Source organism: Erithacus rubecula, assembly GCF_903797595.1.
Source record: "Erithacus rubecula genome assembly, chromosome: 1".
Lineage (NCBI taxonomy): Eukaryota > Metazoa > Chordata > Aves > Passeriformes > Muscicapidae > Erithacus > Erithacus rubecula.
In genome coordinates, this window is record NC_136658.1 from 110,563,454 (window position 1) to 110,587,734 (window position 24,281).

The 24,281-nt window shown below is 40.6% G+C and overlaps 2 protein-coding genes across 2 annotated transcripts in view; one reads left to right on the plus strand and one right to left on the minus strand.

Moving 5' to 3' along the window:
• Window positions 1-21,477, minus strand: part of DOP1B (DOP1 leucine zipper like protein B) — a gene marked incomplete at its 3' end in the record, with an annotated part of 41,436 nt that extends 19,959 nt beyond the window's left edge. Inside the window, exons 1-16 of the mRNA XM_079316163.1 lie at window positions 21,383-21,477; window positions 18,530-18,704; window positions 12,168-12,349; window positions 11,842-12,012; window positions 10,074-10,263; window positions 9,457-9,555; window positions 8,334-8,457; window positions 7,759-7,859; window positions 7,213-7,327; window positions 5,628-5,748; window positions 5,054-5,173; window positions 4,411-4,516; window positions 4,133-4,324; window positions 2,406-3,069; window positions 868-1,136; window positions 545-697 (exon numbers count right to left, since the gene is read on the minus strand). Coding sequence (XP_079172289.1) covers window positions 545-697; window positions 868-1,136; window positions 2,406-3,069; window positions 4,133-4,324; window positions 4,411-4,516; window positions 5,054-5,173; window positions 5,628-5,748; window positions 7,213-7,327; window positions 7,759-7,859; window positions 8,334-8,457; window positions 9,457-9,555; window positions 10,074-10,263; window positions 11,842-12,012; window positions 12,168-12,349; window positions 18,530-18,667 — 2,745 coding nt within the window. The 5' untranslated portion in view covers window positions 18,668-18,704; window positions 21,383-21,477. The remainder of the gene's footprint in view (window positions 1-544; window positions 698-867; window positions 1,137-2,405; window positions 3,070-4,132; window positions 4,325-4,410; window positions 4,517-5,053; window positions 5,174-5,627; window positions 5,749-7,212; window positions 7,328-7,758; window positions 7,860-8,333; window positions 8,458-9,456; window positions 9,556-10,073; window positions 10,264-11,841; window positions 12,013-12,167; window positions 12,350-18,529; window positions 18,705-21,382) is intronic.
• Window positions 1-24,281, plus strand: part of SETD4 (SET domain containing 4) — a 242,220-nt gene that overhangs the window by 203,595 nt on the left and 14,344 nt on the right. The window lies entirely within an intron of this gene.

Genomic DNA, 24,281 nt, shown 5'->3' on the forward strand with positions numbered 1-24,281 from the left:
CTAAACTGGGTGAAAATATGAACACATTGGTATCCAGGCAGTGGTTATTGGTAGAAAGCTTTAAAAAGGTTTGAAGACTTTTATGTTGTAAAATTGCCAGGGCAGGAAAACAATAGCAAAGATTGGCTGAAGTTTTATTATGGAAAATGTAGTGTCAGCTCTTAAAGACCTGTGCTGTCATTATATGAGGGAAGGAAAATTATTAATAACTGGCTCACTTAAAATACAGCTCATTGTGAGACCACATACTAGAAAATCAAGCTAAAATAAAGTGACATTGATAAAAACTACAGGATTTGGGCTTGAACTAAAAACCCCAGCTAATATCTAGTGATAGATTTATGTACCCAGGGATTAAGTCCAGCACTAATCCCATGCTGAACAAATCCCAGGGAATTGTAAAAACACAGACAGAGCCTGTCAGACTCTTGGAGAACACAGCAAACACAGGAGTGAAGACATGGAGAAGGGAACAGCAGGAAATTTGGGAAGCACTGGAACAATTCCAGAGTGCTGGAGGGGTTTCAGCACATGCAGCACTCACTTTATCCCTATCCAGAAGGGCCTGGCAGATGATGTCCTCACAGATATTTGCTGAGGGAGCCAGGCAGTGAAGTTTGTAGAACAATTCCACACAGGCAATGTGGTGCTCTCGAGTCTCCTTGTTCAGCTGATTCCAGAGCACACAGGCAACTCTCTAGGGAAAAAAGAGCAAACAACTAAATAGAATTGTATTAATAATTATATTAGTAATAAAAGCCATTTCTTTCCTGGCTTCCTGTTCCCAAATTGCCTCAGAATCCCAGGATTCTATAAATTAGAGGGTCAATGTAGCTGGGCAGTAAAAAAAGAAAAGAAAATGGACACCTGGTAGAAATCTGTCTTCTCTGAGATCATCTTCAGGACTGCAGGAGCAATGGGAGGAAGGGTGACCATCTGCAGCTTGCCAAGGAAAGGGTTGTGGCCAGACACTTTGTACCTCTTCATCCTGTCCTCAATCACCAGGGCCAGGGACTGGGAGTGGTTGATGACCTCCAGGAGGGTGAAGATGGACACATTCTGTACATAGCAGTCATTGACACAGCAGCAGATTGTCATCAGGGACTTCAGCCACAGGGGCAAGCTGGGATCATCTCCTGCTCACAAGGGAAGGGGCAGAAAGGCTTTGAAACAACCTCAGGGTTGGGATCATATTCCCAAAAATCCCTGAAGCAAGGTCACAGGACCAAAATGATGCCATCAGCAATAGTTCATGGAATTACAGAAGGTTTGGGTTGGAAAGGACCTTGAGGATGGAAGGGACACCTTCCACTAGCCCAGGGTGGATAAAAAATCCAAATCTGACCTGGAACATTTCTAAGGATGAGGCAGCCACAACCTCTCCATGTTTTCCCTACTTGTCCCAGCAGAAAGCTCTTGTAGGACCCTGTAGGATTCTGTAGGACCCCAATACCTACAGGATTTCTGCTTCCCCCTTGATGATTATTCCCAACCATTATTTAGGGCTTCTGTTCTGTTTTCCAGCTGCCATTGGCACAAACTCCAGAGGGCTCAGGATCCAGGGATGCTCTTCCCTGATTTCAGGATTTATAAATTTATAACCCAAGTGGCTGACAGCAATCTAAGTCATCTTTTCCTGAGGGAACAATGGAAATATTCCATGTCCATGCCATGCTCAGCCATGGAGATGATGGGAATATCATCAGACAGCAGGAATATGGAGTGAGGTGAAGAACAGAACCCAATTTTCCAGTTTTCCACCTCTTCATTCCCCACAAATCTATTTGTGAGTTAACCTTCAGGACAATAACAGCTCTTGCTAAAGCCAAGGAATCAACTGGAAATCCAAGAACAGGCCTTCCAGTTTATATATATAAAATTATCCTAATTTTTACTTATTTTATTATTTATTTTATTTTTATTATTTAATTTAATTAATGTTATATATTTATACTTATTTTATTCTTTATTTTTTCTTATTGTTGCTTGGAACTCCTTTGAATCCTGAGGGTTTGGGATAAGAGATGATTTTGCCTCTGTTATGGTTTAGAGCTCAAATTTTCCACCTACACCCATCTTCCTCTAAAACATCTTTTTTTTGGGGATACAACCCATGGACAATAGGGATGGATATCCTGAAAATCCTGAACTATTCAAGGTTGGGCCAGGAGGTCCTTGTATTCTTTAGCTCCAAATTTTCTAATGGAATTTTTTTTAAAAAAATTGAATTTAAAAAGCTTTACAAATCTCAGCTGCCAGACACATCCCAGATGCTGAAGTGGGTGAGGTTTTAATTCACAATTAACCTTCAGCCCTGTCCAAGGATTTTTACTGGCTGTGGTCTTGAAAATAGCCAAGCTGTCACTATTTACATCCTAAAAATGAGGAAAGGAAGCTTTTCTTACCAGGCCCCTGAAACAGAGAGAGGTACAACTGCTCCATCTCCTCCTCAGACAGGTACACTGGGAATGTGGTGCAGTCCAGCAGCAGGTGACAGGCTGCAGAAAAAGCTTCCTTGCAGTCACCTCTGAGGGGCCCCAACATCAGCTCCAGGTCCCACTCCTCCTCCTCCTTGTCCTTTTTGTGAGCAGAGCTGTGCTCAGAGAGGAGAGCAGGGCAATTCTTGCTCCTGAAGGGGGAGCCACGAGCTGAGAACAGCTCTGAGAGCATCTGCTTCACCTGGGGCACAGTGATTTGTTTGGCATCCCATGGACTCTTTTTCTTGTAGCCATTCTCCTTTTTCTCCTTCCCACTCAGATTTATTGTTGCAATTCCTTCAGGATTCGTTTCTTGAAGCTGCACCCCAAAAATGTATTTGCTGGAAAACTTGGCAACCAGCTCCTGGATGCAATACAGAGTTTTTTGGATGCTCCCTCCTTTTTTCCAGACATCATCTCTCTCCAGGGTCACTGTGGGCACCCCCAGGTGCTGGGACAGCTCTGGGGAGGAGGCACTCAGGCCAATGCCACTGTCCTCTGACTTGAGGGGAGGGAATGGAGCCTCCTCCTCTTCCTGCAGCACAGATTTGGTCTCCAGGGTCATGTCCACATCTTCTTTTGGCACTGGGCTCTGCAACAGCAACAAGGGATGTGGTTAATGTGGCATTGCCAACAGAGATTTCACTTGTAGAGCAGCAATGAGAGAAAAAAGAAAAAAATTCCTGTTTGTGATTTCCAGTTCCAGGATCACAGTTGTTTATAAACAGCTCCATTCATTTCCCTTTTAAACCCAACAAATATCTGTATAAACCTCACACACTTACCTCATCAAACAGAGGGATGTGTTCCCTTAAAACCAATTTTCCCCCAGAGCAGTGCTCCATCTGCTGCATTATTTCTGCTCAAATGCAGGTATTTGTTCTGCTGGCAGGCTGTGCTCATGGGGTTGCTTTATCCCATTTATTCCTCATTCCTCAGCATGGTCCTCTGCACACCAACAATGCCCCATTGTGTTCCACTGAAATATTAATTGACAGCCCTGCAGACCTAACCAGCTGTAAAGCTGGGCTGCATTTGGTAACTCCAGTTTTTAGCTACTGCATTCTATTTCCAAAACATTTTAGGTCCCATTTTTTTCAGACAAAACTAAACCCTTCCAGTGCCACAAATAATTTAAACAGGCCAAAATTAAATACCCAGTGAGAGTGCTCTGAAGAAGCCAAAGAAAGGAAATTTCAAAAAATCTTTATTGTTGTACTTAAAAAATTTCATAAAATTATAGGTTGGGTTGGAAGGGATCTTAGAAATGATCCAGTGCCACTCCTGGCATGGCAGGGACACCTCCCACTGTCCCAGAGTGTTCCAAACCTTTTCCAAGCTGGCTTTGGGCACTGTCAGGGATCCAGAGGCAGCCACAGCTGCTCTGGGAATTCCATCCCAGCCTCTCCCCACCCTCCCAATGATTAATTCCTTCCCAGCATTTCATCTAACCCTACAATCTTTTAGTTTGAAGCCATTCCCTGTCCCTCCATCCCCTGGAAATTGTCTCTCTCCATCTTTCCTATGGCTCCCTTCAGGTGCAATTGTCATCCAGATTGATGGAGAATTTGCATTTTAAAATCTGTTCCCAGAATTATTTAAACCAGGAGTTTTAAAGGGTTTTACCCATTTCTGAGGGGTTGAAAAACACCTACCCCATTGGCACTCCCTGTCTCCATGTCCAGGTAGGAAGGGGGCATTTGCACCTTGCTGAGCACCTTAAAACAGGTTTTTAAGGCATGAGTGAGTTCTGACAGCCCCAAGACTTCCATGTTTTCCAGCAGAGACTGCACCATGTAACTGAGCATCTGGGGCAGGTACTGGGTCTGCACTTCTGAGTAGAGCTCCTAAAATAAAAAAAAGGAAATGTTTAAAGGAGTTATCCCATCCCATCCCATCATCCCTGAGCAGGGACTGACAAAGGCAGCCTTACCAAAGGGATCACATCCAGCAGGAACACCAGCAGTGTGCAGAGCTCTGAGATGGTAGGAGGAGTGCTCACATTTTCCAGAGGATATCTCATCCCTGTGGATTTGTTTCTGGAGTGAAAAAACCACATTCTTAGGTAAGGTTTTGTTTTCTCATGGCAAAATTCTGGTTACAAGCAAAAAGCTTCATTAAAATCAGCATTAAAATATTGAACAGCTCTGAGGCAAAGGGCTTCTAACACAGCAGGAGAAAATATTCTGTCAAAACAATCTCAACTCTGTGTGGTATAAGAAAGAGCTGCCGATTTTCAGATTGCAGAATCTTCTTTCTTAGAGTGAGAAAATAATTAAAAGAGGGCTGGAAGAAAGCTTAAATCCAATTTAGTATCTTAATTTTTTTTCTATAAAGACCTCTCCACCTCCCCTCCCAACTCTTTTTCCTTCTTCTGTTGATTTGAAAGGAATTTCTTTTGTTCCCAGATTGAATTTTCCATCTAATTGTTTACCTGGTTGCATTCCTGAATTATTTGTGGACCCAACTTACAGATCTGGCTGGTTCTACCATGTGTGATGTCCCTTAAAAGCTTCAGTAAATATGATTATCCTGAACACAAAACTCTCATTTTTGAGAGCACAACATAAACACACCTGAAACAATCTTCAAAGCATTTGGTCAGGTAATCCCAGAGGAAATCAGTGCTTAAGGATGTGATCAACAAATTCACTGTTTTGACAATTTCTGAAGCATTTTTGTTCTCTTTGATTGCACTGGAAGGGAAATAAAAGGAAAAGAAAAGCAGATGTCAGTGAGGATTCACATCACATGAGCTGCTGGACTCTAAATTCTCTTTTCTCCTTTCTCTACAAGCCTAAAAATTTTTAAAAATTAATTTAAAAAAAAAAATCAAAGACCAAATAGCTGGAATAGCTGGAGCATCTTTTAGATGATGGAAATCACAAGGCTGAGCTCTGTCAGCAGCCTGGTGTCACTGTGGTTACTCAACACCCATCACATGCTCCAAACTTCATTTCTTTGCTAATCCAAGAGAAATTTATTATGTGTGGGGAAAGGGGAAGCCAGAGAAAAAAAAAAAAATCATTGTCTGTCCAAAAAATCACTTTTTTACAACCCAAAACTTTATTAAACTCTTTCATTTTAACCATTTAGCTTAAAAAAAAATAAAAGATCCAGTTTCAGCTCAGAGCTGGAAGTTTTTCATACCTTGCCAGGGTGTTGCCACTTTGATTGTAGCTGAGTTTGAGATCAGAACCCAGAGTGTCTTTGCAGTAGGAATAAAAAGCTCTAAGAACTTCCAGGAACAAATCCCCAACAACCTGTGGCCCTGCAAGGAAAGAGAAAAAAAGATTTCAGGAGTTGTCTACAAAGGAGGGGAAAAAAATAATAATTTCAGTGGCCTAAAGTTGGAATAATTAAAAAACCAGTAGTGTATAAAGCATTGCAATGAGTGCTTTTAAAAACAAAAATGTCAAAGTTTAAGTGACTAAGAACAGCAGAAAAGGTTAAAGTTTGTTATGTTTGATTTGATACCTTTAAATAATTGTTGCATTGTTAAATCCATTTCTAAAGGGAGTGCAAGTCTTAATGGCTTAAGGCTCAAGGAGTCAAACTTTACTGCTGACTGGAAAGATTAAACTGGATAATGCAGTTTAGCTAAATATCCCTGATTTAAAAGGGATTTATTATCCCTTTATCTGTACTTTGGATTAATGCAGGTTGAGAGGCAGCCAAGCAACACATCCAGTAGGGCAATGTCTCTCCTTTACTTTCTAAATTAGATTAATTAATACATTTATAATAAAAAAAACCTCTTGGGCAGCATCACTCCCACCCAAAATATTTTAGAAAACTTGTCAAGTCACTTTGATTTAATTCTTTAGTGCAGAAAGGTGAATTTGCTCTTGAAATAAGGATGGGCAGAGCCTCAACCTTGTGGTGCTGCATGGACAGAGAGGGCAGAGGGAGGAGCAGAAAAACTCCAGGGAACAAATTGAGCTGGATGTTGACACAAGGGTGGAAGTGCTTCAAAGTGTCCCTCAGATCCCAGAATTATCAAGGTGGGAAGAGACCTTCAGGATTCCCCAGAGCCACCCCAGTGCCACCAGCATCACCCCAGCCCTGTCCCCAAGGGCCACATCCAGCCTGTGCTGAGCACTGCCCCAGACAGTGACTGCAAACCTCCCTGGGCAGCTCATCCCAATCCTGACCACTCTGCCAGGGGAATTTTCTTTCCCAATCTCCACCCTGAGCCTGCCCTGCTGCAATTTGAGGCCATTTCCTCTGCTCCTGTCCCTGCCCCTCCTGTCAGGGAGCTGTGCAGAGCCACAAGGTCCCCCCTGAGCCTCCTTTTCTCCAGGCTCAGCCCCTTCCCAGCTCCCTCAGCCCCTCCTGGGGCTCTCTGCAGGAGCCACAGCTGGACACAGCCCTGGGGACAATCCCTGCCCTGCTCCTGCTGGACACACAATTCCTGAGCCAGCCCAGCTGGGCACTCCTGGGCTCCAGCATCCCCAAGGCTTTTCCTGCTTGAGCAGCTCTCAGGACTCTCTGTCCCCAGCCTGAAGGGTTGTGCTGACCCTACAGCAGAGCTCAGATTTGCATTTCCCTCCCTGGGATCCATCCATGCTCTGCAGGGCTCTGAGGGGCAGCCAGAGAGAATCTGCAGAGGGAATTTGTTCCAGAGCAGAGCCAAGGGAAGGAACAGCCTCCTGCACACTCCCACACATGAGTCAGGATTAGGATTGTGCAGGGTTTTGTTAAGTCCTACTCAGATTTGGGACAGAGACTTTACCAATTTCAGGTTTGTCCAGGAGGCTGATGAGGATCCTGAAAGGTTTGAGATAAGCCTGGTGCTGCTCCTCTGGGTCAGACTCTGGGAATTTCTGATGCAAAATCACAATCAAACTCTAGGAAAAGGAAAACATCACAGTGTTATCCATCAGAGACAGACTGACATCCTATAAAAGGCTGAAATGTTTCTAAACTTGATTTTGTTTAGGATTGACTCCAAATGAACTCCTGTTTTCCATCCAGGGTAAACAAATCAATTCCATCTTCCCATCATCTCTACTCAAGGGCTGATTTATCCAGAGAAACATGTTTAAATAATTCAGGTACTTCAGCCAAGATGCTTCCCTGTGGTTTCCTTAGATTCCATAAGCAACTCAATATTGGGATAAACACAGCACAGAGGCTTTGAGAGAGATGGAAATGGAACCACAGGGACAGAGAGGGAAGGACAAACCAATAATTGGGAATAATTCTGGACACAGTTTGAGCTAAAGTTTAAAGGATCATGATTTTATCTGGAATATATCTGTATAAAATGAACACCAACCTCAACCAGAAGATCTTTAGAGTATTTTGCAAAGAAATAAACAGCATGGTCTTCAGAAGTGGTGGAGTCTGGAGCAAAAGTGCCACCTTTAATATCAGAGCCTACAAGAAAACAGAGGCAGGAGGAGCTCACACAGAGCACTCAGGGGTTTATTTTGAATTTACACTGCATTTTTCATCTTTTGCATTTCAGCAGCCCACAGGTCTCAGTTTGAGAGCACCCAGATGTTCAGCACAACACATAAATCAAAATCAAGGCCAAACACAGTGGGAATCACTATTTCTTCCAGAAAAATCAGGTTAAAATAGTAACTTTTAGTCTTTTTAGTCTACTGAACCACTTCAAAACAAGCAGTGGGTAAAACCAGAATTGATCAGACACCCTGGGATTCAGCGAGAAATAAATTCACCTCTAAGAGAAGCCCTGTTTGTCAAATATTTAATTGCATTAAGGCACTTAATAAATGGCAAATAAACACCATTTTACTTTATCATCACTCATTAACAGCTAAAGAAGTATTTAAATTTTAAACAGTGGGGTTTTTTTTCTGAAAATCCCTGGATTTTGCACAGTACCTAGCAGCCATGCATACAGTCTCCTGTTGAGGGACATGTCTCTCCTCAGCAGTGTCTGAGTGGCTGCTGACAGGATATAAACCAGATCAGCCCTTCTTAGCAGGATGGTGCTTTCCTTGCAGTCCTAAGGAGGAAAATAAAGATTTTTCAGCTGTTGGTGAGCACTGAAAGGAGTGAAATTGGGGATGGGTTGGGTTTTTAACTGGGAATATTTATGTTTTAGGAAAAGGGTAACAAAGCATCAACAGCGAAATGGTTTGTGTGCTAAAAATGGTAAGAAATGTGACATAATCTTAAAGGATGTGAGAAAAGTGGGATCATGGAGGCACAGGATGGGTTGGGATGGGAGGGATCTTAAAGATCCAATTCCAACCCTGCCATGGGGACACTTCCCACTGTCCCAGGCTGCTCCAGCCCCAGTGTCCAACCTGGAACTGAACATTCCAGGGATCCAGGGGCAGACACAGCTGCTCTGGGAATTCCATCCCAGCCCCTCCCCACCCTGCCAAGGATGAATTTTTTTCCCCAATATCCCACCTAACCCTACAATCTTTCAGTTTGAAGCCATTCCCAGTGTCCTGTCCCTCCATCCCTTGGGAATTGTCTCTCTTCATGTTTCCTGCAGCTCCTTCAGGCCATGCAAGACCACACTGAACTCACCCCAAAACTTCTCTTCTTAAGATTTAAAAATCCTTTCTCCATCCTAAACATTGCCTACAGGCAGGTGAGGAAACAATGGGAGCAAATTTATTTTAAGTAGGATTTTCTCCCCTGCTCTTTACCAGAAATAACTTCATGTGGACAATTCTAAATTCTAAAATCCTACTTGAATAAACTTACTTTTTTTTTCTTCACGATCTGCTCAGGCTTGAATACTTCAAGCACATCCCAAATATCCCCCAAAAGTCCCTGTGAAATCATTTGTTCAGCCATGGAAGCTGTAAAGACTCTGAGAATCAGCAAAGTCTCCTCCACTCCTCAAATTGATGTGGCACAAGAAAAACCCAAAATTCCTGGATTTTGAAGGTTGAAAATTCAGCCATTTGGCAATAACAGAAGTGGGAACTGGGCTGCTTGCACAGAACACACCTCCCATGGGACAATCCCATAATAATCCCCTTACCAAAGCTGTATAAAATGGGAAAAAGAAGAGGATTGCTTCCAGAGTGTTCCTCTGCACAAGGACATTGGAATCCAGCACTGACACACACAAAGACTTGATCTGGAAAAGGAAAACACAACATTTAATTGGATTTTGCTATCAAATAATCACAGGAAGGAAAGCAAGAAAATGTGGCTGCTTATGAACAGCATTTTCTTTAAATAAGAGGATAATTATAATTTAACTCCTTCACCCAAATTGAATTAAAACAAATTTTTGTGGATATTAAAAGAATTGTTAATATTGGGTTTGTAACAGTACAGAATGTCCCAGAGTTACAAGAGTAAAACCTCTCAAAATGCAGATATTACTTTAATTAGCCTCACACTTATTCCATCACTCAACATGAATTTCCATTTTACTGGAAAAACAAAAATTTCAGAACAGCAAACACTTTGGGAACTGCCCATTAAACACTGAAACCAGAAAAGCTGCTCTTCAAATGAACTGGATGAAGCAATTTCAGAGCAGGGACATTTCAGCCTCTCCTCTCAAAATACTTTTAATTGCATTGCCATGCTAATTTGATTAGGATTTGATGGAGAAGGCTGGGATTATGGGGTGTAAAATGAACTTACTGTGAGTTTATAATCAGTGCCAAGCATGAATTTCTGCTGTTTGCCAGAGAGTTCCCTGTTGATGTGGCTGACAACAAAGAGGGAAGCAGGGAGCCTGATGGAGGGGCTGCCCAGGACACTGCCCCAGAGAGCCCCATAAAACACCTCCTGCCCCATCAGCAGGGACAGCTTCACCAGCAGAGCATCTGTCCTGTACACAGACAGAGAAAAAAACAACTTTATTAGCTGATTTTATACCACAGAAATGGAATTATAGGGAGTTGACATCATTTATTTGATGTTTTGCAGCTTTGTGTTATTGGTATTTCCTTTTATCTCAGAATCTTCCCCTATCCCAGGTGGTGATGGATGAATCTCACTCTGCAAAAATAATCATTGTCACTAAAACAAAGTCTCTGTCCACACACTGAAATATCTACAAATATTTAATTCTGACCAAACAACTGCAGCACCCCTGACTGCAGAATGTTTATGGTCAGAGGTGTGAAAAGCTAAATTGGAAGTCATTTAAAGATGCTGAAGTCTGAAAGCAAATTTTATCAGGCTGGGAGCTGGAGGTTATCCTAAAAATTCCTATTTTCAAACCAACAGGGTTAATTTTTAAGGCACTGAATGAAGAAAAACAAGAGGTGTCAAGTATTGGTATTTTACCACAAAGGAGGAATTAAAACCTCACATGATGAATGCAAGATTGAGAAAAGAGGAAAAATCCCAGCTCAGAAGAGGAAAAACCCTCCCAGTGTGTTTTATTTCCATTTCTTTATTAAAAAAATCCCTCAAAGCGATTTCTTTCCATTTATTAATATAAAAAAAAATCCCTCAAAGCAGTTTTCCTTTTCTATTTTTGGTGTGAGTGCACAAAATCAGGGAAATTTGGAGCTGGAAATGGTTTCCAGGATGAAGCACAACCTCAGCACTTTGTTGACTTTTAGGAACAGCAGGAGCTGGATTAATTTTAGTCCTCAATATTGAAGGTTCTGAAAACACTCAGTGGAAAACCTCCCATGAAAAAGAATTAAAAATTAACCTAACACATCTTCTGACAAGATATTCTTAAAACAGAATTATTGCAATGAGTAAATAAAAGAAAAACTCCCCCATGTAAATTGGCATTTCCCAAAAAAAAACCCATTAAATTAATTTTAACAGAAATATTTCCCAAGATTGATGAAATATCCATCAGATCCTCTCAGATTTTGTTTCCTCAAGGCAAAGAGGAAAATGATGCCACCAAAAATAGGAAAAAAAGGTGCAAAACCAGAAGTCAGATATTCAAAGTTCATTTGTAGCTCCCATTAAATCTCTGCTCCATATTTTTGTCAGATGATACAGAAATATTGGAAAGAATTCAGCTGCTCTGTCATGTTACAGAATTCAAACAGAATTTATTTCCAGAGCAGTGGTTTGGGGAGTCAGGTAAATTATTTAGGAGTCAGAGGAACTGTAAGAAATTTTTAATTTTTTTCTCTCAGCATTTCTATTTTTAACCCTCCTTTTCCTTTTCTCTTTTTTAAATCCTCTTTTTCCTCTTCTCTTTTTTAACCCTCCTTCTCCTCTTTTTTTCTAATTCTCCCTCTTCTCCTCCTGGGATGAAAATAGAGGGGAAAGATTTTTTTGTACTTCAACATCTTTCCAGGTGCCACCATTCATCCCCCTCTAGAAACTCTTTTATTAATAGAAATCTGACAGCAATTTCTTGAGAATTAATTCCCTAGAAAAATCAAAATCCTGGATATTGCTTCAATGAATATGGAATAATTAATATTACCTGTCATAAATTTCTGATCCTTCTTCCAAGCCAGGCAGCAGCCCAATCACAAAAGCCTGGAGACCAGGCAGGAGAGATTTTTGGAGAGGGAGAAAATATTTCTCATACAAACCAAGGAGAACAGGTCTCACTGACATTGCTGCATTTGCCAGCAGAGGGAACAAACCAGAGCTGTGAATCCAAAAGAAAGAAAAAATAAGAGTTAATTAAAATAGATTGAGGTGGTTATACCTCAAAAGTAAAAAAAAAAATCAAATTATCTGTACAAAAAGATCCCTGATGAGCTGTTTTGTGCCTTAGAAAAAAAATTTAAAAATTCAAATTACCTGTACAAGAATAAATCCTTGGCAAGCCATTTTGTGCCAATGATTTTAAAGATTATTTCATAGGTTTCTAAAGCCTTTAAGTGCACCCCACTGGGCAGGGCTGGGTGCAAGCACTGGGATAATCTTTTACTGATGATCAATCTTCTGGGCAGCAGAGAATATTTCAGGTTACTCTGCAGAGCCTGGGGAAAAAGGAGAGAATAAATAGTTATAATGTGAAATATAAAATAAGTTGTTTGTTAAAGGTTGAGGAGAATGTTGAGAAGAGTTTTAATCCTAATTGCATTTTGTTATAGAACTCTGCAGCTGAGTTTTTATTTGAAAAATTTAAACTGGTCGGAGTTTGCTTAGAGGAAGGAAAAAGAAATAAAAGAAGAGAATTAGGACAGGTATCCTTATCCCATCTCCAGGGGGAAAAAGGGAAGTGAGATGAAAATCTCAGCTTTTAGGGAATAAAGAAAGAATTAAAGATTAATCTTTCCTCATCAATTCCCTCTGATCTGGAATTCTCTGTGGCTGCATTCACTGAGTTCAATAATTCACTGCAGTCATGTAGAAGTGAAAGATGTTTAGGACAGGAAATACTTAAATAAGATTTGTTGCTGGGCCAGGTTTTAGGAAAAACTGTGCCTCCCTTCCTGGGAAAGGGAATTCCTTTCCTTGAGCCACCAGAGCATTTCAGCAGGGAAATAAATGAGTTTTAACAAATAAGAAAATCTGCAAGCCAAGGGCACTTCAGGCTTTGCTCAATGTGCAAACACAAACAGATGTTCTACACCACATGGACAAATTCTTGTCTCTTCCCAAAATTAAATAATGGTCTTGTCCTATGGAATTATTTTCAACTTCATTTTCTTCTACTTAGCTTGGAAAAGCAGAAGAAAGTGGAATAACTCTTCCTGGAATAAACCTAAACCATGTTTATTATTTATTATCAGACTTAACCCTGAGCACTCCTCAGCAGGAAGGGGAGAGATAAAATCCACACCTTTTAGGAAGAACAACTGGCAGGAAATTTACTTGAGAAGAAAAAAAAAAAAAAAAAAAAAAAGGTTGAGAGTTTATAACAACAGCAAACAGAAATGTCACCCCATCCTGGCAGACACAGATGTCACTTAGAGCCACCTCCTTTCCTTCCTTCCCTCCCCCAGCACGGGCAGAGCTGCATTTAATGGATGATAAAAAACCAGAATCTAAAAATAAAACATTATTTCATCTCTTTGTGCAATTATCTTTTTTATACATTTTATATTTGAGACATTTACCCATGTGTTATTACATGAGGAATATTATTCCAGGATTAAAATCCTTAAGAGTTGTAAGAACTTTGAGGATTTCTGGAAAGCTGGACTTTGAAACTTTCTATTTATATTGCTTGGCATGTATTTGCCCACACCCTCTCTGTATATTTATAACTATAAATGGAGCTAATTACAAAAAAAAAATCAGGCCAGTGGTAAATATTTTCCCTCTCAGTGTTCAGACTGAACAAATATCATTTTAATATTTCAACAGTTTGAATTGAAATATCAAGCAGGCAGAAAATAGAAACATTCAGTGTTAATTACACACAGAATCAGCTCCACCACAGAAATAAAGGCACCTCAGCAAATGTCTGGTTTGGCTCCAACATTTCCTAAAAATTTGAAGGAAATAAGAATTTTCCCAAACATCAGGGAGAGAGAAGTGAATATTTAAAATGATGGAATGGTTTGGAAAGGAATTTACAGATCATCCAGGGATGGGCAGGGACACTATTCCACTATCCCAGGGTGTAATGGGTTAATTGCACCACTTAATTAGTGGCTTCTCTTCATTTTCCTCTGCCTTCACTCAGATTCAGGATTAAAAACACAAAGGAGATGAATTTTCTTGTGTTTGGGCTCAGTTGTTTATTAAATCTTATCTGAAATACAGAGAGTTCTGCAACAATTCCAGCCACCAGCTAAAAGTGAGAAAATGGAGCTAAACCCAGTGAGTTACAAGATCTTTTAAAGCTGAATAAAGTCCAATAAATACCTAACACCTCTATTATTTATATTTTTGACCCCATAACCAAACTCCTGTGACCTGCAGTGCAGCACTGACTGTCCAACCAGAAACTACTGCCTGAAATTATGGAGAAGAGAGAAGACAGAGAAAACACCCCAAATCCTCCATCCTGTCCCATACCTATTACCATATATTATAAAATTCCAAATTCCAAACCCTTCACCAAGTGAAATCACACATTTCTATTTAACTACACACCATTTTTAACTCCATCTCTCAAATTTGAAAGCTTTCTCCAAGGCCTCAGTGTTCTCCAGGGGGGGTCAGTGTTAGAAAGCACAGAAAGCTCAAAAATCCCAAATTTTTGGCATCCAACATCAGGATGCTCCAAACCCCATCCAAAATACTTTTGGACACTTCCAGGGATCCTCAGTTTCTCTGTGCCAGAGCCTCCCCATCCTCCCAGCCAGCAATTCCATCCCAATATCCCATCTTATTAAAAATTCTCACTTTTCCCTGATCTCCCAGCACATTCAGGGATTTTAAACCCAATTCCAACATTTTGGAAATGTTTGTTTTGCTGTAAGGTTCAGGTTCTTCTCAGCTTCTCCAGAATTGCAGAGCCAAGGATTTTAAAAGGTTTGAAAGGTTTTTAATTAGCAGAGGGATCTCCAAGTGTTCAGTGAAATAAGAGTGAGGTGATAACAGACAGATTTCTAAATGCTAATTCATCTCCTAGAGCTGACAGGCAAAGTTGAGAAGTTGGATTTTTAAATATCCTGAGCTTTAAAGGGAAAAAAGAATAAAGAATCAGGATCCAGGAATGCTGGAATTGTAAATCTGGCTGGTTAGAGGTGAATAAAATCGAGATCTCATCCCACACCTTTTTTTTTTCCAACACTAACACCTAAGGATGCTCAGAATTTCTCTGAAATTGGGCTATAAAAATACAGAATTGTATTTATTTGCTATTTTTGGCATGTGCCTTAAAATTAAACCACATACACAGAGGTATTTGCATCTCCTCAGTTCCAGGTTTAGTTCCTTCTGCACTAGAAATCTGTTAAAAATAATGATAAAAACTCCATGCAAATCAAGTAAATATTTTTATTTTCATCACTAGAATTCCAGGAAAAGGCAGCATCAATTTCTAAGATTATCTTCAAATAGGATATCATAATTATTTTATAAACAAGTGGTTGTGAAGAGAGGGGGAGAAGAAGAACCTGTGATTCAATTTTCCACTGATTCATTTTCCAAGTTAAAAAAAAAAAAAAAAATCCAAACAGAGCTCCAGCATCCATAGAAATACCATGAATAGAATTAATTTTAAAGTGTGAGAATTAATTTTAAAAGTGGTTGCAAGGAAAGTAGGAGCTGAAGTTGTATTAAAAAAACAAAAAGAGGAGGTGGTGAGAGGGAAGTGTTTAAAATATCCCAAATCCTGCACATTGTCCATTTGATTTGGGGAAAAAAAAATAAAGGAACTACTCAAAAGCAAAAATAAGATTTGCCTTCAAAATAAATCTGTGACTGAGCCAGCAGTTGTTCTAAAGCCCTGGATGTCTGAGTTTTTATATGAAGCAAGTGGTTAATTAATGGCTGCACTCATTAAATCCCTTTTCAGAAGAATCTTCCTCTTCTGCCCCTCAAGAGCAGCCAGATTGTGACTCTGAGTGTTGCTGTTCAATGATTGTGCAGCTGCAATGACTTTGGGGGTTTGTTTTCCTTTCCCCTCCAAACACAACAAAGATTTGGGTGAGATCAGCTTCACCACAAAGTTTTTGAAGCAAGAAAAACCTTCAGAACCAAAAAAAAATCCCAGATTGATTTTCTGTTGGGAGTTCGATTTTTAAAAATAAAAAAAAAAATCACTTGGAAATTGCAGAGTGAAGGTTAAAAATTGGATTTGCAGAGTTGTGTTATACCCAAGGATATAAAGCAGTTTGAAAGTGCTCTTTTGGAGTAAATAATACTAAAATTCCTGATTGGATTGGGTTGGAAGGGATCTTAAAGATCATCAAAATCCAATATTCTCTATTCCTCAGTTCTTCATTTTGCCAATTATCTACTACTTGCCTACCCCCAGAGTTGAAATTTATGGAAAACACACACTTATAATCTGGATAAAAAAATCCTAATGCAGATTTGGATTTTTCTAATTTCATCATATTTTTATCCTCTTATTTGCCTGAAGTTCCCCATACATGAATATTTTATGTAAATTTGCTATTTGTTTATACTCTGAAAACAGTGACAGGAATTTTGGATAGAAAAACAATATTAAAAGCACTTGTTTCATTGATAAACCACCTGTACTCAACCACCAGCTATTTTTAAGTTTAAAAGGCAACATGCCTCTACCCCAGCAGCATTTTTATCAAAGAATGAAAGTGATTTCTCACTGAAAATGAAGCTGAAACCTCTTTAAAACACTGATATTCATGTTTACTGCCTGTTTCATCCACCTGTTTGCATCTGCACATTTATATTCTTATTTAAAATATTACTTTCCACTGTTTCTCATTTCCTACAATGATCTATTCCACTTACATTATTCAAAATAATCCCCCAAGACAACCCTTGTAAGTTTGGGGTGTAAAATAAATGAGCAAATTTTGCCAATTCTCTCATGATCATAAATCACAACTGCAGTTTTGTAAGGCTGAAGGGGAGATTCATCTCTCCTGACCTCAGAAACCCAAAAAACAACCCCCCAAAAAATGGGTAAAAGTGCAATAATTCCTCAGGCTCCCCAGAAAATCCATGAGGAGCACACACAATCTTAGGAGAACATTCCTCTGACCTACTTTAAGCAAGAGATGAGTCACAAAACAAAAAAATAAACCCCTTTATTCCTCTGCCTGCCTAAGAAAATTCAAGGTGAAGCTGTTTGGGCTCAAGTGCTGTCAAGTCACATAAAGCTCATCTCCCTTAAATGATAAAATAAAATCTCTGCAGACCTGAGCATTCAGATGTTGCTTCCCTGGTTCCACAAGAAAATCATATTTGGAGCTGTGGAAGCAACAGAGAAACTCAAAAACAACCTCCAGTTTATCCTCAGTAGGTTGGAAAAGATTTTAGGATCATCAAGGAACAACAGAGAAGCAGCAGAATTGTTTCTCTTCACCAAAATTCATTTTTTTTACCTCATTTTTAAGGAATAAGGGCCTGTCTTGCTTTTTCCAGAACCTGGGATTACCTGGAGGGTGATGTCACTGAGATTTATGGAAATAAGAGAGTGTTTGTGTCTCAATTGTGCCTGCAGGAGGAAAAATCTCAAAAAAATATTACACCTGTATGGGCAAGAAGAGATTTCACACTGCTCTGGAAAAAAAAATTTCTGAACTTCTTGATTTTTTGTGTTTTGTCCTTCCCTTTTTCAGCATTTTCACGTGTGATTAATCTCAGTTATCCCTGCACACAAGTGATCCCCAGGATCTTTAATGTAAGTTTGTAAAAACCATTTTATCACTGATCTCCTTCCTGCTCCACCATTAACTGCAGGAAAAATGAGTTTTTTTCTGTCAGAAACTCCTCCCCCAGCCCTGATAAAACTCAACAATAATATTTATATTTGAGCCTGTCACAGACCAAGCAATCCCAGGAGTTCAAGCAATATTTACTGACATCTTATTTTCCTTTTAGCAACACCTGCCCACATCCATCTTGATTTTCAGAAAACAGACAGGGGATGATTTGCTCCACCAATTCTTAAGCTCCTAAAAAGATTAAATCCATAAACCCCCCCCAGCAGATGGGCTGCAGGATCAGCTGGAAGCTTTTCCTTTGGTTTCTGCTCTGCTGCCACAGATTTGGGACCTAAAGAAGAGGCTCAGGTGGGTGCTCAGCTCATCTAGGTCAAGATAAAAGATCAAAGCCTACCTGTCACTCTAATAATTTCATATTTTCCCTTTTGAAGGCTTCTGGTTGGAAAACTGAAGGGAGAAATGTGGAACTGCTGGTCCAAAACATTATTTCTGTCTCTCTCTATGGTTGTACAAAAGACACCAAATTTCCCCAAATCTAAGGGGAGGGCACAGACAAGTAAATGTTACCTTTAAATAAAAGCTTTGAATCAAATATTCTAAAATTTGCACTTCCTGTTGTCTAGAAAAGCTTTTTAGCTGCTCTTTGATACAAAAATTAAATTAACTCAGCAGCATAAAGACAGCAAATACCATTTGCAGGAAAGCTCTGCTGATTTCACCAGAATTTCTCACATTTATATAAAAAATACTAACTTAGCTCCTTCCATTTTTTTTCTTGAGGGAATTTTCAACTTTTCCAAGTGCTGGAAGTGACAGAGAAGTTCATAACAATCCAAATATCACAAATAAATGAGAAAAAAAAATGCCCTCACACTGTACCTTATTGAGTTTGCCAAGGGAAGAGATCAGATCTGCCCATTCACTGGATGATTCAAAGTTCCTCAGAGCTTTCTCAATTGCTGAAGAATAATTCCTGTATCTGTAATCCCCCAGTAAATCCTGCTCTTCTGGATCCATCTTGGCTTCTCATAGCAAGGTGGAACCTCCTGGGAAACTCAAAAATGCAAAGAGTTACAAAAATCAGCCAAATTTCAGTTCTGCCACAGCTGAGATAATAAATATGGAGAAGCACTGACAGCACAATAAACAGGTTAGAGCAAAATTTCAACACAAAGTTGAAAATAAATCCCTGGGCATCACTTTGACTCCTCATTGTCCCTTCCAGAAGATTTTTAGTCTTTTTTTTTTTTTTTTTCCTATTTCTGGGATGTGTTTTCCTCCCTTCCACACACAATAAACAAAGGGGAGGATTCCAAAACCTCCCTCCAAGGATTTGGAGAGCTGGGAATTGCCTTCCTAACTCATCCCCCTGTGCTCTGCAAGGTCACCTGGAGCATGGAATGGGAAATATTCCCTGTGCAAACACAGCTCCAGGAGCTCTCAGAGCTCAGCTTGGCAGCAGCAGATGCTCAAATGCAAGTCTGAGGTGTTGTGCCAAAATGCATTTCAACAGAATGCAGCCATGTATTTTTATATTTAAAAATCAGCTATTCACACCTGATTTTCTTGTTTTTTTGCAAGGCATTTAGGTTAAAAATTCAAATACAACTGGTTTAGAACAATGGAATCCATGCATGGTTGGATTTTCCCTGTTTAAAAATTTTCCTTTGCTAGCTCTGGTACCAGTTGTGTTAGAAAACATACAAATATTCTTCTAGAATAAAAATATACTTAGGTTTATGTCAATCCCTGCTGCATCACTGATACAGAAAGGAAATCACAGGTCTGTAACAAAATATTTTACATTTCTGAAGGATATCTGCATTCAGTCTCCTGCTGTTAGGACACAAAAATAAATCCAAGCCATCCTCCATGTCCTCTGAAACATTAAATATGTGGTAATAAATAACATTAACTCCATCAATAGAAGGGTTTTGGTAGGAAACACTCAAAACCAGAAAAATGCTGGATGAAATGAAAAAACATGAAGGATTTAAAGTGCAGGTTTAAGTCACTTTTGCATTCCTGTGAGCAGGATTGAGGCATTGCCAATAAAACCTCTCTGTGCCAGCCAAGCCAGATCCACCTCCATGGAAAAATAAAATTATCACACAATGTCATCAGGGTTGGTTTGTTTGGCCACAGAGAGGATTTAATTTTGACTTTATCAGGATGTTTGCAGTGCTTCTCCCAGCAGAGAGAGAGGAAAATCAGGGAATAACATTAATCTGGGATCCAGTTAAAAAAAAAAAAAAAATAGAAAGGAAGTCAATCCTCCCATAAAACCCAACAATGTGGAAAAGCTGCAAGATACTGTCAGCAAAAATTAAGAGTAACTTGATACTAACACTGGGCAAGAAATGGAACCTTATTTCCCTCATCTCATCTTAATCATGGGATTGTTTCTACTCCTGAGAAGTTTTTCCAGCATTTCTCTGCCAAGTCAGGGCTGCTGCCACCTCCATGAAAAAGAGATTTATTTGTCTGGATCACTTAGAATCAGGCAGCTGGTTTGCTGACAGGACACATCAGTTCTCAAGATATTGAATTTGGATTTTCTGCAGTGAAATGACAGGTGAATAGTTGATTTCCACCCAGGAAAGCAGGGATGGAAGTAATGATTTAGTGGGGTTTGATATTCCTGCACCTCAGCCAAATGTCAGCAAGGTTTGATAAAATCCAATCATGTAAATGAGGCAAAAAAACTTGTTAGTGCTTGAGCACAAAGGCAGGAAAATAAGTAATAATATAAAATGATTTAAAGGCCATACAAAAGCCACTTGCCAGTGACCTTTAGGCACATAGCCCAAATCCCAGGTCACAAACTTCCTTAGTAAATCCTGATGTAAATAATTATTCAGCTCCCACCACTGATGGTCCCAAGCAATGGCCACAAATTAAAACAAGAAATTCCACCTTAACATGAGGAAGAGCTTTCCATGGAGCCAGCAGAGCTCTGGAACAGCTGGAAAATGCTGAGCTGGGGAAGATGCACCCCCCAAAATCCCAACCCTCCATTCCAAACCCTCCTGTGCCACCTGCTGCAGGGGTGATCCCCTCCCAAACCCTGGATATTCCTGGCATTGTGTCCCTTCCCATTCCAATTGTGACAATTGATCAAAGATTCCTGTTAATCATAAAAGTATTGGGGTTGGAATTAATCAGAATACTTAGGTCTGAAATGAAGCTTGACACTAAAGAAAGGAAAATACATGATTAAATAATTCTGTTTTAAATGCCCATGTTATGAATATTATGTTTTCTAAAGGAGTTGTGTCTAGCGACAGTTTGCCAAACAAGGATTTCACACAGCCCAACAGATCCTGCAAAATCAGATTTCCTGCCTTTGTGTGATCAATTGCAGTTTATCCCTGAGACCAGATTTCCTGACTTCTGCCATTTATCTACCAAGAGCAGATGGTTATCTGTGGCATTGACAAATTGTCCAGAGGCTTCATGTCCCACAAACCACCACTGCTCACCTGGCAGAATTATGACAGCAAAAAAAATAACAATTATTGGTGACTACAAGGAAACCATGCTATAAAAGGAGCTGCAAACCCAAGCTGGGTGGAGCATGGAGTGGGCAGTGACCCCCATGTACCCCCATTGCTCTGGCTATATAAATAAAGCGATCTACATTTTGCTGAGTATCGAGAATTTTGTTTCTCATGTGTAACACCATTTCCATTCCCGTTCCCATTCCCGTTCCCATCCCCGTTCACCGCGTACCTGCGCAGGGCCCCCGCGGCGGCGTGTGGGAGCCCGGGCGGCGGCGGGGCGGGAGCGGCTGCCGCAGTCCCGACGGAGACCCGGCCCTATGGAGAGTGACCCTATGGAGAGTGACCCTATAGAGAGTGACCCTATAGAGAGTGACCCTATGGAAAGCCGGTCCTACGGAAAGCCGGTTCTATGGAAGCCCGGCCCTATGGAACGCCGCCCCCGCCCGCGCCGCCAGGCCCGCAGCAGGGCCCGCACCACCGAGCGCCTCGCGGGGAACGCCGAGGCATCGCGGTGCGGCAGAGCTCCAGCTATCCCTATGAGCCGAGGCCGCTGTTGTTATCACCCGCTATGGTTGTCACACGCTGTCGCTGTCACCTTTCTCCCGGTGTCACCCTCTGTCGCGCCGCGCCACAGCCCGCAGCGCGTCACCTGCTTCCCCCCCTACACCGTGCGGAGATGGTACAGCCCGGCGGGCGGGCTGGGGCGCTGAGCGCCCTCTGGCGGCGCGGGCGGGGACGGCGGCTCCGCACCGGGACAATCCCGGGAAGAACCGGGAGAACCTCGGGAAGAACCCCCAGAAAAACCGGGAGAACCCCCAGGAAGAACCGGGAGAACCTCGGGAAGAACCGGGAGAACCTCGGCACCGAGCCGCTCCTTTCCCCCGCCGCACAGCCTGGAAACAAGGACAGCCCCACCTGTCCCCGCCCTGCAGGTAAAGCAGCGCCAGCGCTTCCAGCTTCGCGTCTGCTCCAGCTGGATTTAGAAAAAAAAAAAAAAAAAAAAAAAAAAAAGAGTTTTTGGGAGATTTTTATGGTTTTTAAGAGAGGTCGGATGTCGCATTCATAGACGGCTCGAGTTCGATGGAAGGAGCTTGGAAGAAAGGGATTGTGCTGGAGGGTTTTTAGTCATCTAACAGCAAAACAAACGAACAAATTCAAAATACCCATCAGAAGTAAAATACAGGATCTTAGTGGATTAATATACTGTGGAAACATAGTATTTAACCTCAGTTTCTCTTCTCCTCTTCTTTTTTTTCCACTGCAATCCCTCCCCCTCTTCCTCCTCTTCCTCTTTGCCTTCTTCCCTATTTTTCTTCCCTTGTTCCCCTTCTTCCCCTCTCTATCTCTCTCTTTTTTTTTTATTATTATTTTTTTTTTTAACATGCACGCATCCTGGTTGTTTCAAGCAGCTGGAGAAAAAAAAATCAAGGGAAAGGCATTTATTGGGTTATTCAAGGTGAGAGAGGAGAAACTGTTCTGGTTTGGATGGATACTGTTTCAGCAATAACCCCCGATAAGTTACATTAGGTATTAAGTAACACATTAAATATTAAATAACATTACATTCAGTACAATAAGTACATTAAGTGTTACATTAATATACTGTTTCCTTTTCTTGGTACCACCTGCGTCTCCCCTTCCTAGCTAGATTTTAGGAATTTAACTTTTCTAAACTGCAATGTCACCAATTCATGTTTCAACTCCTAAATTTTAGAATTATTCTTGGCCGAGGTTCTGAGCATGTGCCTGACTGAGCAAAGAATTTGTGTTTTTGATGATTTCCTTAAGACATAATATTTATGTCCTAAAATACAGTGTATTTCTTAGGATGTTTTCAGATTACTTTCTCAGAGGGTAGAGCTGGATGACATATATGAAGGAAATATATATATATATATATATATATATATATGAAGGAAACGGATTTTTTTGTTTGGGCTTGGTTGTTAATTAAATTTTATTAAAAAGTACAGAGTGTTCAGTAGCACTTCCAGCTACTTGCTAGAAGCAAGGAAAATGGGAAAATACTTAGTTGTTACAAGGGTTTTTAAAGTTAAACAGTTTAATAGAGAATTAACACTTAAAAATATTTATACTTTTAACTCCATAACTGAATTCCCATGACCCTTAGTGTGACACTGACTGACCAACCAGAAACTATTATTTGAAACCCATGAAAAAGATGAGCACTGAGACAGCACTTAAAATTTTCTATTTTGTCTTACAGCTATGATTATAAAAAACATTAAATTTAAAATTCTTTACTATGTGAAAGCACACACTTTTATTTAACTACACAGCCATGATTTTATTATAATTATTATTATTATTTACTCAGGTCCAAAGCAGTGTTCTCCAGGGGGTCAGTGCTAAAAAGCACAGAAAGTTCAAAGCCCCAGGTTTGTGGGATCCAACACACCCTTTCCTGACTAACCCACAAATTCTGCCTCTTGTTCCCACCTCCAACTGCTGCTTCTCCTTCCCTGAGTTCCCCACCACAGCTGCAAAGTGGTGAGAACATCTGTCCCCTGTCTGTCCTTCTGTCCATCCCATGGGAAGTTGTTTAGGATCAAAATTTTGTGAGGAATGACAGGGACCCTGCAGCCATCACCTCCCACTTTGCTTCCTCACCTTGACCCAGAGGAACTCACAAAGAGCTGAATTTAAGAATTTAAAATGCACAGAAGTACCACAGGATTTTTTGGGAATGGAACTTAAAGATCATCTAAACCTTCCACTGTCCCACTGCTCCAAGCCTGGCCTTGGACATTTCCAGGGATGGGAAGTTTATCATCTCTCTTTGCCACTCTCATATAAAGGATTTTTTTCCCCACATCCAATCCAAACTCCTTGTTCTGACTCCCTATAGGAAATCCCTCTCCTGCTCCTTTAGAACCAAAAAGCTGCTCTGAGGTCACCAAAGAGCCTTTTCAACTCCAGGCTGGGCTCTACACAAACTTTTACAGCTCCAGCAAACTCTCCTGGGTGAGTTTAACACCTCTGGTAAAACTTACAAAGCTAGAATTTGAGCGAAGCTAAAATTCAAACCAACAAAGCAGATCCTGAATTAGGTTGAAGCAGGAGCTTTACAGATCCCAGGGGATACTTGAAAACTGGTTTGCATTTAG